Source organism: Rhinolophus sinicus, chromosome 3 (assembly GCF_057876585.1).
Source record: "Rhinolophus sinicus isolate RSI-liver-muscle chromosome 3, RSI-T2T, whole genome shotgun sequence".
NCBI lineage: Eukaryota > Metazoa > Chordata > Mammalia > Chiroptera > Rhinolophidae > Rhinolophus > Rhinolophus sinicus.
Window position 1 is genome coordinate 160,405,286 of NC_142503.1, and position 17,898 is coordinate 160,423,183.

Consider the following 17,898-nt stretch of genomic DNA (forward strand, 5'->3'; position numbering starts at 1 on the left):
GCATTATAATCTCAAGATCCATCCATGTTGTCACAAGTGGTCCTATATCATCTTTTCTTACCGCTCAATAGTATTCCTTTGTGTATATATACCACAACTTCTTTATTCATTCATCTATCGAAGGACATTTTGGTTGTTTCCATCCAGGGGATAAATCTTGATTGGCCTAGCCTTATTCCTCTTGTTAAAGGAATGGTTTAGGCTTAGATCATTTTGGACAATGACACATGAGGAAAAATCTGCTGCAGTACTTCTAGGAAGGTTTTCCTCACTTTTAACAAGGTACACAAGACACAGATATGCATTTTTCTGTCTGTACACATGACCATCTGCCACTGATGACTGGAATGGCAGATGCAATCTTGGAAATATGAGACGAGCCCTCATTAGAAAATAAGCCAGCATACTGAGGATGGTAGAGTGCAACCTTGGTTTTTGTGGCAAAGTCTGCTGGTATTCTCCAAAATCCATTTCCCTTCTTTCTTTAATATTAGACCCCCTAAAATTTAAATGGATACATAGTATATTTCTCAAGTAGGTGGAACATGTACTGGTCAATAATATATGAGAAGAGGTGATACATGCAACTTCTGGATTATACTCTTAGAATAGATACGTGCACTTTTTCTCTTCTATCTGGTTGGAATACGGATGTGAAATCCTATAGGAGTTGCACAAATCCTATCTAGCTGTCTTGGATTATCCAATCAAGTCCCAAGTTAAGGGTGGAAGAAAGTATAAACAGCTTGGATTCCTTGCTCTTTTGAAGCCACCATATTAGCCCTGGATGGTTGATGCTCAGATTATTTCATGCGAGAGAAATAAATATCTGTCTTAAGCCACTGTAATTTTTTTACAGCAGCCAAATTAAATGCTAAGTAATTTAGTCCATGATGATATTGAGTTGATGAATTAGCCACCACAGAACCAATCTAGCATCAAAAAAATTTTGTTATGTAACAGTAAATATCCTTTTCGTTTAAGCCATTATGAGTTATAACCAAAAGCATTCTGATAGAAATACTTTTTCAAGATTGCTAGCTATAAACGGAAGGAGTAAGTTGGAGCATCAGCTATTGAGAAACTACTGATTGAAAGAGTCCTTTTCCTATAATGGGGGGAAATGAGCATGATGAAGAAATCAATGGAAGAAAAAATAATTGAGGATATAGAATGAGAATAATTTATGGAGTAACATCCCCGAGGGGCCAGGAAGAGAAAGGATCTAGAATGCTAAAGCACAAATGGAGGAATATCTTCTTCCTTTTTTCTGATTTAAAATAAACATGACCTTGACTTTTTAAAAACAGCCTTATTGAGATATAATTCACATCCATATAATTCATCAAATTAAATAGTATAATTTAGTGACTTTTAGTATATTCAGAGTTGTGCAGAATTGATTTTACAATCAATTTTAAAACATCCTTTTCTAGTTTCTAGTTTATCCTTCCTGTATTTCTCTTGCACAGATGAGCAGATACATTTATTTTTTTCATATCCTTTTTTTTTCTTACAGGAAGGAAAAGTATTTGCACTTTGGTTTTTTCCTCCATTTAGCAGTGTATTCTGGAAATCAGTTATATCAATTTATAAAGCTCTTCTGTATTCTTTTTTTTTACAGCTGCCTAGTATTCCATTGTGTAGATGTTTCATAGTATATTCAGCCACTCTCCTGTATATGGATACAGTGGTACGTCGGTTTTCGAACGTAATCCAGAAGTTCTAAAACATTCGAAAATAGCTAGGCCTCAGGATCTTGCACTCAGTGGAAGTCGCGTGACATGTTTGACTTCTGAGTCGTATTAAAAAACCGAAGCATTTACTTCCGGGTTTACAGCGTTCATAAACCAAAATGTTCATCAATAGAGATGTTCAAATACCGAGGTACCACTGTATTTAGGTTGTTTCTAGCATTTTGCAATTACAAAACGTTCTCCAATAAATAATCCTTATATATTGTTTTTGTGTACAATTGTTTTTATAAAATCGACTATACTCCTTTTTCTTTAAATGAGATTCACTTAAAGGGATTATCAGTCTAGAATGTGAGCTGAGAATTATAGTAAAGAAATACAAGAATAACAGAACACACTTGTTTTTGTTCTATGAATTAATTTGTAGGTACAGGGGTAAGATAATTTCTATCCTCCTCTGTTAATTCATAAGTATTAGGGGAGTGAAATTCTAATGAATACAGCCCCCTTTACAACTATAATGTAAACAGTATTCACAGTTCCGAGATCGCCAGAACCATTAACTGAAATATGGGATGCATAAGAGTTGGCAGATAAGAGAGTTTGGTTTTTGACATGTTGATTTTGAAGGGTCAGTAGGAAAACAAAGATGACCTCAGGCAGTTATAAATTTAGGTCTGTTATGATGATTCTCTCTCCTTAAGAGAGCTTAAGACTAGAGTACAGACTTGGGAATCATCAGCATGGAGCCCTATCTGAAGACACCATAGTAAATTGTATTGAGAGAACACAGAGTGAAGAGTTGTTTATGATGATGAATAAGTCGAGACTAAGGACTGGGTACTTAAGAGGCCAGCAGGACTCTCCTAGGCAGAACTGATCTGTAGAGTATGGGCAACAACCATATGTAGGAGAAAACTGTGAGGAAGTGAGGAATGAGATGACGGTATCTTGAGGGTGAAGTAGCGTGAAGGGACAATGTTTCTAGGACACTGAAAACTAGGTTTGTAGGCAGAGAAGGAAGAAGCCAGTGAAGAGGGAGAGACTGAGAATATTTTTTTAAAGTATTTATTGCTTTTTGCTTTCCATTCAAAATTGTCTGCAATCTTTGTGGCTTCCAAGGCTCACCCAGACTGTGTAGTATGACTTTATTTCAATATTTGCCAATATAACTCCAGACTTTACCTCTACAAATCTAGTGGGAAATTTTGCCAACTAGACATTTAGTTACAGATTATGATGACTCTTCAGCTTTCATTTATCTTGATCTTCTTGATCTAATTTTGCTACCTAATTTTAAAAGGCCTATTCGGTCTACAGGTACGAAAATTCGTGATATCCTCTTTACTAACATGACCTTGCTTTTAAAATGGGGGAGGAGGAATGGTGCCTGGTAGATAAAGGCATATTAATTTAATTCTTTAGCTATATAAATGATGCCAGCATGTTTGTTCTAACATGTAACTGCTCTAGGAAACAGGTATTTGAACATCCAGAATAATGCAGTACATTGGTTTCTGTATTTCTGTGACTAGATAACGCTGTTAAATTCCTTGAGTGTGTGTGTGTGTGGGGGGGTTGCTGTTTATTTGTGTGTGTGTGTCCCATTGAAATGTTGCAGTGCATCCTCAGTCACTGTCTTCACGCTCTAGGGGTGGGCCGAGACAGGGAGGGTGTGACGCTGGTGTTTGTGTGGACTTGGGCTTGTGATGCTGAGCTGGGTCCACCGTTTTCTCCTCCCTTCTCCTCCCCACTCCTTCCCACCAGCGCCACAGCAACATCTTCGGAGTCTGAGCGAACGGCGCCCAGGCAGGCACAGAGACTCCCACCGCCTGCAACCTGGGCCCGGAAGAAGAGCGAGCGCAGTGACAGCGCCTCACCGCCCCCAGGCCCTGGACCACCATGGCCAAGAACCGCAGGGACAGAAACAGCTGGGGTGAGTAAGTATACGGTGACTTCTGCAGCCAGTACGGGGACTGGCCCTCTACTTTGCTTCTGAAGACGGGGAGGGCCAAAGGCTGCTCGGCGCCCGCGTCCGGGGCTGGGAGACAGCCACGGCCGAGCTGCTCCCTGTCCGGCGGGAGGAACCGTGGCCGAGTGCCACCCGCGTAACCGGAATCGCGCTGTGGGCGAGGGCTGCCGCTTCGCGCAGGCCGGAGCCTCCGGGCGCTTCCCCGCACCCCAGACCTCCTCCCAGCATTTGGACAGCACCCTCCGCTCTCCTCCGGAGGACTCGCTGGTTCTGCTTTTGCGATCGATAGGTTGGCAGGAAGGCGATGAGGTTGGGCAGAGGGCTGCTGTTACTCAGCCGAGAGGGACGAGGGGTCGGGGATCCCAACCCCCGCTTCCCCCGGAGCTGCGAGCTCCCGGCGGGGCGGGAGGCTCTGGAACAATGAGGCAGAGCACGCCGGCCGGTGGCAGCGTTGCAGACCTGAGCAAACCGGAGAAGGGACGCCCGTTTGGGAGTCCTCCAGTGCTGCAGTGCTGGTTTTAATTTGGGGATTGGCTGGGGAATTTGGGAAAAAGGGAAGCAAAGTTGTGGTTTCCAGCCTTCTGCCCCACCCCGACCTGGTACCCCATTCAGGCCAGCAATATGGGTGGCATTGTTCTTTGATTTTACCTTTTGGAGATATTGGGCTCATGATTCAGCACCAGGACGAGGGGCGGGGGAAGGAGAGGCTAGGCCCAGTGGGTTCACGCCGCGAGTGGGTGGGCGGCGCTCACGCAGGCGGAGAAGAGAGAGTGCAGTGATGCAGGAGAAATCGCGGCCCCGCCTGCTCTGCTGCTCCAGACTTGGTTCTGGACGGTTAGTATGGGCAGGTTGGGCGTCTATTTCCGCCTTGGGCTCCCAAGTTCTTCCAGTCACAGTGCTAAGCTCACTGCCGTCTTAGGAACTAAAGCCTTTTAGGGCATTTTATTACTCTGAGCCAGAGCAGGTTTCAGGCCACTGTGGCTTGGTCGATAGAGAAATATTTTTCCTTAGCTTTGAATTATTATTTGGAAAGTTTACGCCCACTGTGAGTTCAGAACACCTTGATTCTCTTCCATGTCTCAGTAGGATCTCATCTCTAACTGTCCATCAGACCAAGAGGTACAAATTTAATTTTAATTGGTTATTTCAATTTACTTTTATCAAAAGGCCACATTTCTCCTTGCCTCTGATTGGTCACAGGACCAATTTAACTCCCAGTAGAAAAGGTTTACATTTGAGAACTTATCCAAGGTTTGCGGTAGATCTGGAGAGTTGGAGCAGGGAGGTCTGGCTTTAGTTGTCTGAGTTTAAGAGACAGTGATGCCATTTTCTGAGATCACCAAAACCCCATTTTAGTATGTATGACTATTGCAATAACACTGTTTTCTTTGCTTCTGCCGAAATATGCGTAAGATTTTTCATAGTGTCCCATTGCCACCTCTCCCCTTGGCCTCTAGAATAATAATTTCTTAAACGCTAGCAGTTAAGATGTGTATGTTAAATCAATTTTGATCTTGATTTCCATGCCTTGTTGACTCTACCATGTTAAAAGATAGGTATGTGAAAATTTATTCTGAGGATTAAAATTTTTCTCCTTCATGAAACTTTGGATAATCATTCTTCAGTACTTCCTTTGGTTACAGATTTCTTGTGTAGTGAAGGGTTTTTCTTTCTTGGGAATGTGGTTCTCAAATGGGATTTAGGTAAAAATTACATTGGGAACTGATTAGGAATGCAGATTCCCACATCTTCCAGCCAGAGCTTTTGAATCAGTAGGTCTGAAATGGGGTCCAGGAATCTGCCCTTTAATTAACGGTTTAGGTAATTGAGAAGCAGGTGGTCTTTGGATGTTACTTTCAGAAACACTATCTTAGATTATTTATATTTGATAGAAACATATCCCAGACAGTTTACCAGAAGTCATCAAGAGAGTTTCAACTCAAGTGATGAATTAGGAAAAGAAATACTAGAGTCACTGTTTGTTCACTGGAAATTTTGACAGTAAAGAAATAGTGGAATTGTGGTATCTTATCTTGATGCTTTATGAAAATGCTTTACTACTCAGATTTTTTTTTTTTTTTTGCTGTAAAGTATATATGACATAAATGACTTAGGAAATATAGCATATTGAGTAGGAGATAGTTTGTTGGTTAAGTGTTAGCCATGTCAGTCTTAATTCCATTTTATTACCAGCACCTAGTAGAATGCCTAACACATAGTAGGCATTTAATAATAACAATAATAGTTAACATCACTGAGCTAATGTCAATGTGGTAGGTACTAGAGTCGTCATTTTACATATTAAAAGGTAAATGATAGAGCTGGGATTCCAAACTCTGGCCTTTTGACTTTAGATTCTTTTGTTTTTTACCACTATACTATACTGCCTCTTTGTTGAATGGATAATACCTTCTGCATTGTATGAACTACAGTTTTCAAGTCACATTCACCTGCATTATTGCTTTTGATCTTTAGCCTCTTAAGTTAGCAGGACATGTTCCCTATTTTGCAAATGAAAAAAACTGAGTCTTCGGTAGGTTAAATAACTTGGCTAAAGCTACATATTTAGTAAGTTAGAGGACTAAGATTAGAATGTAGGGTTGTTGTCTAATTTATTTTGTATAGCATGGTGCTATAGAATATGGAATGTTTTATAAGATAATGGGGCATGGTTGAGGGGAATAGAGAGGACAGGCCTTCGTAGAAACCAGAGGTCTCTGATGAGAAAAAATTCAAGTGATAGCTTGTGAAAGACTAACCTTATCATCTACCTAAATAAATATTTTTCAGACAAGTTAGAAAGCAAAGGGCAGAGGGCAAAGGTAGACTATCTAGAATTAAAATATATAGTAATTTCCAAGAAAAGGACAAAAAAAATATTTGTAAAATCTGTACAGGAGACCTAAAACTCGGATAAAGACCTTGTAAGACCATATAACAGGTATTAGTATTAATATTATCTGAGTGGTCCAAGACCTATTAGGTCCTACAAGGACCATCATGGAAGCTAGAAAGCGGAAAAACATCTCTGCTGGTACCCAGAGTTGGGGGTGGTATTCGAGTCTCATACCCAGATATACAACTGGGAAGCAGGTCTGTGAGTAGGACTGAGAATCCCACCACCTGTGCCTAAAATCTACACTGAACTATAAGTTAGACTAAATTCAAGCATTTAAAAGTCAATTCTTCAAAGGTCGGCATTATTATCCTTATTTTAATATATAAGGAATATGAGACTCAGAGAGCTTAAGTAACTTGCAAGAGGTTCCATAATTTATAAGTTACAGACCTAGGATTTAAATTTAGGGTTGTTTGCTTCTCTAGTCCGTATGCTGAGGCAAGGAACTAAAATAGTGTGCCCAAAGGTACCACAACAAGCCTACTATCTAGGCTTCAGCTGGTATAATAAAGCAAGGCTCTATAAAATTGATTGCCTGGGACTAGAAAAGAAGGCAAAGAATGTGCTAGTGTGAAAAATAAAGGGAACAGATGAATATCAGAAGCAGTAGCCCAGAAAGCAGTCTTTCACTGTTGGGCTTAGAGAGCTGAAGTACTACCAGAAACAAAACAGAAGTGTACCCTTTTTTGTTTATTCGTTCTTGTTAATTACATTGCTTCAAAACTTGGGATACCACATGGGAATTTGAGTTTTCTACAGTGTAACAGAAACTGTCAGTGCAATATTGCTTTGGAAAACTAATATTTGCTAAAACGTTAGCTTTCCCTGCCCTTAAAAAAAAACAAAACTATCTTACTTCATAGTAAGTGTATTGTGTCTCTTTGTTGAAAAGGCATTTATTGAAAATTAATTCTTAGGTTTCTTTTTTTGTTTTTTGATGAAAGATTAAAAACAATTTTTTCTTTTTTCCTAGTTTTGTTGAGAAATAATTGACATACATCACTGTATAAATTTAAGGTATACAGTATGATGCTTTGATTTACATATATCGTGATGATTTCCGTATAGGTTTAGTTAACATCCATCATTTCATATAGATAAAATAAGAAGAAAAGAAAAAACACTATTCTTGTGATGAGGACTCTTAGGATTTACTCTCTTAACTTTGCTATGTAGCATACAACGTGTTCAATATAGTCATCATGTTGTACATCACATCCCTAGTCCTTATTTATCTTATAACTGGAAGTTTGTATCTTTTAACCACCTTCCTCCAATTCCCTCCTCCTCCCACCCTTTACCTCTGGTAACCACAAATCTGATCTCTTTTTCTATGAATTAGGTAGTTTTGTTGGTTGGTTAGATTCCACATAGAGGTGAGATTATACAGTATTTGTCTTTCTCTGTCTGACTTATTTCACCTAGCAGAATGCCTTCACGGTCCATCCATGTTGTCCCAAATGGTAGGATTTCCTTGTTTTCTATGGCTGAATAATATTCCTGTGTGTGTGTTTGTGTGTGTGTGTTGTGTGTCTGTATGACAACTTCTTTATCCATTCATCTATTAACAAATACTTAGGTTAACTTGTTTCCATATCTTGACTATTATAAATAATGCTGCTATGAACATAGGGGTGCAGATATCTTTTTGAGTTAGTGTTTTCATTTCTTTTGGATATATTCCCAGAAGTGAAATTGCTGGATCATATTTTTAACTAGTTCTATTTTTTATATTTTGAGGAACCTCCATACTGTTTTCTGTAGTGGCTGTACCAATTTAAATTCCCACTGACAGTGCACAGGGTTCCCTTTTCTCCATATCCACACCAGCACTTGTTATCTCATATCTTTTTGATGATGGCCATTTTAACAGGCGTGAGGTGGTATCTCATTGTGGTTTAATTTGCATTTCCCTCATGACTAGTGATGTTGAGCATCATCTTTTCATGTACCTGTTGGCCATTTGTATATCCTTGGAAAAATGTAAAAATAATCTTAAATATAGTATAGTTACCTCCTGATCTTTCTTTTCCCATTGGATGTATTCTTTCTTTTCCCATCGGATATATTCATGAAATGAGACTATTTGTTACTTTTTACTTGCCTCATTTTCTATATATCTATTCCTCTGGAAGCAAAATAAAATTTCTAATGGGTCATACATATACTTCCCTACTCTTTCCCTCCCCATTTTCTAATTTAATTTGCCTTCCCTACATCATTTTTCAAACACATTTTTCCTATAGATATGTATTTTTTATACTTTATATCTGCTTATACCTTGTCTTGATGTCTCCTGGATTATGGCTTTGCTCTATTTCAAACCCTGCTGCCTTTATTATCTTTAGAACCAGTGACTAGACTGTAGGTGGAACCTGTGATGATCAGGAAAGTGATCATCAGGGAAATTAGTTTCTTTAAGTCATTATTTGGGATATTTTTAAATTTGAAGGCTCTTCCTCTTTTACATAAAAAAAAATCTTATAAAAAAATCCTGTATACAAAATAATGAGTAAAATATAGATGTTGAGTTTTAAAAAGAGTAGTAAGCCCCTATATCTCCCCTGCCCAGCTGAAGAAATATATTTTATCAATACTTTGACACGTTTGTGTGCCCCTCTTTAATGGCTACCTCTCCTTAATCCCTCTCCAAAGAGAAACACTTTCATAAATTTGGTGTTTCTCATTTCCTGAAAACTTTTAATATATATATATGTATATATGTATATATATATAAAATATGTATATATGTGTATATATGTATATATATAATATGTAGATATATATAAAATAGTATATATAGTATACTATTTAGTTTTACATTTTTAAGAACCTAATATAAATGGAATCTAGAGTATGCATTTTTTCACGAAGTATTTTGTTTATTTCATATCCTCACCTACACTTAGTAATATAATAGGTGTGAAATGATATCTCATTATGGTTTAACTCTGCATTTTACTAATTACTAGTGAGGTATGAGCATATTTCCATGTATTTATTAGTCATTCATATTTCCTAATCTGTGCTTGTTTGCCCTTTGCCAGTGTTTTATTAGGTTATCTTTTTCTTTTTGCTTTTTACAACTTCTTAAATATTTTGATACAAGTCCTTTGTTGGTCATTTGTCTTACATATATCTTTTGCCACTTTGTGATATGACTTTGCTCTCTTGATGGTATATTTTAATAAACAGAAGTTAAAAGTAGTCAATTTAATATTTTCCTTTATGGTTTATACTTTTTATATTTTAAGAAATCTTTCCTTACCTCAAAGTTATGAAATATTTTCCTATAATATTTGGTTTTAAAGTTTTACATCCCTTTTTTCCATTTTTTTTATTGTGATAAAATACACAAAACAAAATTTACCATCTTAACCATTTTTAAGTGTGCAGTTCAGTAATATTAAATACATCCATATCATTGTACAGCCATCACCACCATCCATCTCCCGAATTCTTTTCATCTTACAAAACTTCTACATATCCATGAAACACTAAGTCCTAATCCCTCTTTCTCCCAGTCTCTGACAACTGCCGTTCTACTTTCTCTCTCTGTGATACTGACTACTCTAAGAATCTCATATAAGTGGAATCATACAGCACTGTATTTGTCTTTTTATGACTGGCTTCTTTGACTTAGCATAATGCCCTCAAGGTTCATCCATATTGTAGCATATGTCAGAATCTTCTTCCTTTTAAGGCTGAATAACAGACCATTGTATGTATATACCACATTTTGCTTATTCATTCATCTGTCAATAAACACTTGGGTTACTTCCATGTTTTAGCAATTGTGAATAATGATGTTATGAACATAGGTGTACAGATATCGCTTTGAGACCCTGATTTCAATTCTTTGGGTATATACCTAGAAGCAGAATTGCTGAATCATATGGTAATTCTATTTTTAATTTTTTGAGGACCCACAATACTGTACTCCACTGTGACTGTACCATTTTCCGTTCTCAGGAATAGTGCACAAGGGTTGCAATTTCTCTATGTTGTCACCAACACTTCTTTTCCAGTTTTATTTTTTTTATATAATATACATCCTAATGGGTGTGAGGAAGTATATCATTGTAGTTTTGATTTGCATTTTATTTCCTAATTTCTCTTGTGATTTCTTCTTTAATCCATTGGTTGTTTATGAGTGTGTCGTATAATTTCTATAAATTTGTGAACTTTCCTGTTTTACTTCTGTTACTGATTTCTACCTTTATTCCATTGTAGTTAGAGAAGTTTATTATTATTATTATTATTATTATTATTATTACTATTATTATTATTATTTTAAGGATGGCGCAGCGCACAGTGGCCCATGCAGGATCGAACCGGCAACCTTGGTGCTACCAGCACTGCACTCTAACCAACTGAGCTAACCGGCCACCTCGAGAAGATATTTTGTATTAAATTTATGTTTTAAAAACCTATTGACACTTAATTTTTGGCCTAACATATGGTCTATCCTGGAGAATGTTCCATGTGCACTTAAGAAGAATGTATACTCTGTTGTTGGATAGAGTGTTCTGTATATGTCTGTTAGATTTAGTTGATTTATTATGTTGTTCAAGTCCTCTAGTTTCTTGCTTATATACTATCTGGTTGTTCTATCCATTATTATTATTTTTTAAAGATTTTATTGGGGAAGGGGAACAGGACTCCACTGGGGAACAGTGTGCACCCCCAGGACTCTTTTTCCAAGTCAAGTTGTTGTCCTTTCAATCTTAGTTGTGGAGGGTGCCGTTCAGCTTCAAGTTGTTGTCCTTTCTGTCTTAGTTGTAGAGGGCACAGCTCAGCTCCAGGTCCAGTTGCCATTGCTAGTTGTAGGGGGTGCAGCCCACCATCCCTTGTGGGACTCAAGGAATCGAACTGGCAACCTTGTGGTTGAGAGGACGCGCTCCAACCAACTTTGCCATCTGGGAGGCAGCTCAGCTCAAGGTGCCGTGTTCAATCTTAGTTGCAGGGGGCGGAGCCCATCATCCCTTACCGGACTCGAGGAATTGAACTGGCAACCTTGTGGTTGAGAGCCCACTGGCCCATGTGGGAATTGAACTGGCAGCCCTCAGTGTCAGGAACACGGAGCTCCAACCGCCTGAGCCACCAGGCCAGCCCTGTTCTATCCATTATTGAGTGTGGGGTACTGAAGTCTCCAACTTTTGCTTCATATAATTTGGTGGCCCACTATTAGGTGCATAAATGTTTATAACTGTTATATCTTCTTGTATACTGAACCTTTTATTAATATATAATGTCCTTCTTTGTTTCTTGTAACCTTTTTGATTTAAGGTCTATTTAATAGCCACTTCTGTTCTGTTTTGGTTCCCGTATCCATTGAATATATTTTCCATTCTTTCATTTTCAACCTGTTTGTGTTTTGGATTTAAAATGAATCTCTTGTAGATAGCTTATGGGTGGATCATGTTTTTTTAATCCATTCTGCCAGTCTCTGTTTTTTGATTGGAGAGTTTAATCCATTTACATTTAATTTAATTACTGATAAGGCAGGATTTACTTTTGCCATTTTGCTATTTGTTTTCTTTATGCCTTACAGCAGTTTTGGTCCTCTTTTCTTGCATTACTTACTGTCTTCTTATGTGTTTAGTTGATTTTATTTGCAATGTAACATTTTAATTCCCTTATCATTCCCTTTTTTGTATATAGACTATGTTATGGTCTGAATGTTGGTGTTCTCCCAAAATTCCTATATTGGAATCCTAATGCCCTGTGTAATGGCATTAGGAAGTGGGATCTTTGGAAGGTGCTTAGGTCATGAAGATGGAGCCCTCATTAATGGGTCTCTTATAAAAGAGACCCCACAGAGCTGCCTAGCCCCTTCCACCATTTGAAGATACAATAAGGCTTCTGAAACATGGAGGAGGGTCCTCATGTGATCATGCTGGCACCCTGATTTTGGGCTTTCAGCCTCCAGAACTGTGAAAAATAAATTTCTGTTTGTTTATAAGCTACCTAGTCTGTAGTATTTTGTTATAGCAACCCAAATTGACTAAGACAGAGAATCATGCTTTTGGCATCATATCTAAGAAATCATTGCCTAATCCAAGGTCATAAAGATTATGTTTTCTTTCAAGCATTTTGTAGTTTTAGATTTTATCTTTAGATTTATGATCTGTTTTCAGTTAATATTTTATATAGGGTGTACTATACTGAGGTTTATTTTTTTGCATATAGATATCCGATTGTTCTAGTATCATTTTGTTGTGAAGCTGTTCTCTCTCAATTGAATTACCTTAGCACCTTTGTCATAAATCAGTTGACCATCCAAGAGCCATAGAAATATATGTTCTTGCAAAAACTTGCAAATAAATGTTCATAATATCATTATTTATTATAGCCCAAAGAGGAAGCAACACTAATTCCTGTCAGCTGATAAATGGATAAACAAAATACGGTGGACTATTCTTCCCTTATCTGCAGGGATACATTCCAAGATCCCCACAGAATTCCTGAAACTGTGGATAGTATCAAACCTTATGTATGCTGTTTTTCCTATGCATAAATACTTATGACAAAGTTTCATTTATAAATTAAGCACAGTAAGAGATTAACAACAATAACTAATAATAAAATAGAACAATTGTAACAATATACTGTAATAAAATTTATGTGAATGTGGTCTCTCTCTCTCTCTCCCCCTCTCCCTTTCACAAATTATAAAAACTTGTTAAAGGGGATTGAAGAGTAAATACAGGTGGAGAGATAATCTCACATTTATGGATTGGAACACAGTACCATAACAGTACTGATTCCTTTCAAATTGATCTATAATTTAATGTAACTTCAAAAAATTCAATTAATATTGATTCTAATATTTACATGGAAAGTGTCAAAATAGCCAATATCAATAATAATTAGAAGAATAAGAAAAGCTGGCCATATTATATATAGTGACATTTAATAAAGCTATTTCAATTACGATAGTATACTATTGGTGCTGCTATAGACAAATTGGTGAATGGATCAGAATTGAGAGCCCAGAAACAAAGTCATATATATATATAAAATATGTACGTGTATGTGTGTAACTCTTATTTATGACAAAGACCATATGGTAGAACACTTGAGGAAAGAAGGGGTTTTGATAAATAGAGGTCTGAAAATTTTGTTACACATATAGAAAAAAATCAAATTTGATTTCTACCTCACAGCTTATACAAATAAAATTCCTGATGGATTAAGAACTTAAGTGTTGGGAAGTGACGTCATAAAAATGGTGGCATGAGGTGAGCCTCTTGAGATCTCCCCTGGAATTTACAACAAATTGAACAACTGTAACTCCACAAAGGACTCACTGCACAGCAGACAGTCAAGACTAAGAGGCGCACTACTGAAATCACCTAAAGGAGTAAACAGAGCTGCTGAAACACACAGGCTCTGAATCTGGTGCAGGAAGAGCTTTGGAACTTCAGAAGCTTTCCACATCCCCTCACGGAGGCAGCGCCGTATGACACAGACAAACTGTTCACAGAGGAGAAGCCCGCCTTCCAGGGAATAACCCCATTGTGTGAGAAGCCGGCATAGTGCAGAGAAAAAATAACATTACAGTGTGAGAGAGAATAAAAGGCTGTAGTCGGAGAGAAAATCAAACATTCTACCAACACCTACTGGAAAACAAAAGAAAGACCTCTTTCTATCAACCTGTTGCAGAACCCACTCCTGTAGATGTCTAGGAAGAGAAATAATAAATCATTAATTGTCATGTATAACCAAGGCAACAAGACAGCTCAGAAAAAAAATGAAAAGTCTCCAGAAAAGGAACTTAAAGATACGGAAATATGTGATTTAAATGACAGAGAATTCAAGATTGCAGTTCTTAAGAAACTCAACGAGATGCAAGAAAACACAGACAGGCAGTTTAATGAACTCAAAAACACAATCAAAGAACAAAATGAACATTTTACCAAAGATATTGAAATTTTAAAAAGGAACCAAATAGAATTTCTGGAGATTAAGAACTCAATAAAAGAAATGAAGAGTGAAATAGCCAGCTTAGGTAGTAGAGTTGACCAGAGGGAGGAAAGAATCAGTGACATCGAAGACAGAAATCTGGAAATAACACAAATGGAAGAAGAAAGAGACTCGAGACTTAAAAGAAATGAAAGAACTCTACAAGAACTTTCTGACTCCATCAGAAAGAGCAATATAAGAATAATGGGCATACCAGAAGGAAAAGAAAGAGAGAAAGGAATAGAGAGTATATTCAAACAAATAGTTGATGAGAACTTCCCAAACTTGTGGAAAGAACTGGATCCTCAAATCCAAGAAGCAAATAGAACACCTAATTACCTCAACCCCAAGAGGCCTTCTCAAAGGCACATTGTATTGAAACTGTCAAAAATCAACGACAAAGAAAGAATCCTCAAGGAAGCCAGGGAAAAGAAGACGGTAATCTACAACAGAAAGCCTATTAGAATATGATCAGATTTTTCAGCAGAAACTCTACAAGCCAGGAGGGGGTGGAACCAAATATTCAAACTATTTAAAGAGAGAAATTATGAGCCAAAAATAATATATCCAGCAAAGATATCCCTTAGATATAAAGGAGGAATAAATACCTTTTCAGATATACAGAAGCTGAGGGAATTTTTTAACACATGACCTGCACTACAAGAAATACTGAAGGAGGCTATTCCACCAGCATCAATGCATCAGTAGGGATAATTTGTGACAACCAAAACATAAAAGGGGGGAGACTAAAGGCCTGAATTGGAAGATGGAAATGGAGAAAGTAAGCATGCTGAAGAAAATGGAATACTCTAAATATCAAACTTTCTTTTACATAAACTTAATGGTAACCACTCAAAAAAATGCAGAACTTTAATATGTAATGTAATAAAAGAAGAAACAGAGGGAAAAATCATAGAATACCACCACACAGAAATAATAAACAACAACAGAAAGGCAAAGAAACAATGGTGACACAATCTTACCAGAAAACTAAAGACAGAATGATAGGAAATCATCACATATCAATAATCACCCTAAATGTAAATGGACTGAACTCATCAATAAAAAGGTACAGAGTAGCAGATTGGATCAAAAAACTAAACCCAACCATATGCTGCCTCCAAGAGACACATCTCAGCTACAAGGACAAACGTAGACTCAAAGTGAAAAGGTGGAAATTGACACTGCAAGCAAATGGTGTCCAGAGAAAATCAGGTGTAGCCATACTGACATCAGATGAAACAGACTTCAGGATAAAAAAGGTAACAAGAGACAAAGATGGACATTTCATAATGGTAAAGGGGACTATACAACAAAAAGACATAACAGTCATCAATATTTATGCCACCAATCAGGGAGCACCGAAATATACCAACCAGCTACTAACAGAACTAAAGGGAGAAATGGACCAAAACACAATTATAGCAGGGGACCTAAATACATCATTGACAGCTATGGATAGATCATCCAAACAGAAAATAAATAAAGAAATAGCAGCCCTAAATGACACAGTAGATGAAATGGACATAATTGACATTTATGGAGCACTTCATCCTAGAATATCAGACTATACATCTTTTTCTAGTGTACTCGGAACATTCTCAAGGATAGACCATATATTGGGACATAAAACTAGCCTCAGCAAATTTAAGAAGCTTGAAATCATACCAAGCATATTCTCTGATCACAAAGCTTTGAAATTGGATATAAACTGCAAAAAGAAACCAGGAAAAACCACAAATACATGGAGATTAAACAACATACTTTTAAAGAATGACTGGGTCAAAGAAGAAATAAGAGGAGAGATCCAAAGATACATAGAAACAAATGAGAATGAAAATACATCCTACCAAAATTTTGGGGATGCAGCAAAAGCAGTTTTAAGAGGGAAATTTATATCATTACAGGCCTATATCAAGAAACAAAAAATATCCCAAATAAATAACCTCACGGTACACCTTAAAGAACTAGAAAAAGAAGAATACATGAAACCCAAGGTCAGCAGGAGAAAGGAAATAATAAAAATCAGAGCAGAACTAAATGAAATAGAGAACAAAAAGACAATAGAAAAAATTAATGTGACAAAGATCTAGTTCTTTGAAAAGATTAATAAAATTGACAAACTCTATGCTGGACTCACTAAGATAAAAAGAGAAAAGACACTAATAAAATCAGAAATGAAAGAGGGGAAGTTATCATGGATGCCACAGAAATACGAAGGATCATCCAAGAATACTATGAAGGACTATATGCCACCAAATTCAATAACCTAGAAGAAACAGACAAGTTCTTAGAAACATATAGCCTTCCTAGGCTGAATCATAAAGAATTGGAAAATCTAAATAAATTGATCACCAGTAAAGAAATTGAATTAGTCATCCGAAACCTTCCCAAAAGCAAAAATCCGGGACCAGATGGCTTCATTCGTGAATTCTACCGAACCTTCAAAGAGGATCTAATACCTGTCCTTCTCAAACTCTTCCAAAAAATTGAAGAAGAGACAATACTCCCTAACTCATTTTGTGAGGCCAATATTACCCTGATACCAAAACCTCGTAAGGATAACACAGAAAAAGAAAACTACAGACCAGTATGTCTGATGAATGTAGGTGCTAAAATCCTAAACAAAATTCTAGCAAATCGCATGCAACAATACATTAAAAAGATTATTCATCACGACCAAGTGGTGTTCATCCCAGGGGAACAAGGGTGGTTCAACATACGCAAATCCATCAATGTGATACATCACATAAACAAAATAAAGGACAAAAATCATATGATTATATCAATTGATGCAGAAAAAGCATTTGACAAGATACAACATCCATTTATGATTAAAACACTTAATAAAATAGGTATAAAAGGAAAATACCTTAACATAATAAAGGCCATATATAACAAACCCTAAGCTAATATCATATTTAATGGTGAAAAACTGAAGCCCTTTGCTCTACGTTCAGGAATACAACAGGGCTGTCCCTTATCACCTCTGCTTTTCAAAATAGTGTTGGAAGTCCTTGCCAGACCAATCAGGCAAGACAAAAAGAAATAAAAGGCATCCAAAACGGGAATGAAGAAGTTAAACTGTCACTCTTTGCAGATGACATGATGCTATATATAGGAAACCCTAAGGACTCCACCAAAAAGTTATTAGAAACAATAAACGAATACAGTAAAGTTGCCGGCTATAAAATCAACATACAAAAGTCCATTGCATTCCTATATACTAACAATGAAATCACAGAAAAAGAAATTTAAAAAATTCCTTTTGCAATTGCAACAAAAAGAATAAAATACCTAGGAATAAACTTAAACAAGGATATGAAAGACCTATATGGTGAAAACTATAAGACATTTTTAAA

The 17,898-nt window shown here is 36.9% G+C and overlaps 1 protein-coding gene across 5 annotated transcripts in view; it reads left to right on the plus strand.

Moving 5' to 3' along the window:
• Window positions 1–17,898, plus strand: part of ATL1 (atlastin GTPase 1) — a 69,774-nt gene that overhangs the window by 9,544 nt on the left and 42,332 nt on the right. For 2 of the 5 annotated variants that reach the window (XM_088797332.1, XM_074327487.2), the window contains exon 2: window positions 3,465–3,633. In XM_088797332.1, coding sequence (XP_088653458.1) covers window positions 3,600–3,633 — 34 coding nt within the window. In that variant the 5' untranslated portion in view covers window positions 3,465–3,599. Of the gene's footprint in view, window positions 1–3,308; window positions 3,634–17,898 lie in introns of those variants that run through there. The other 3 variants (XM_019725665.3, XM_074327489.2, XM_074327488.2) reach the window with 2 other exon arrangements.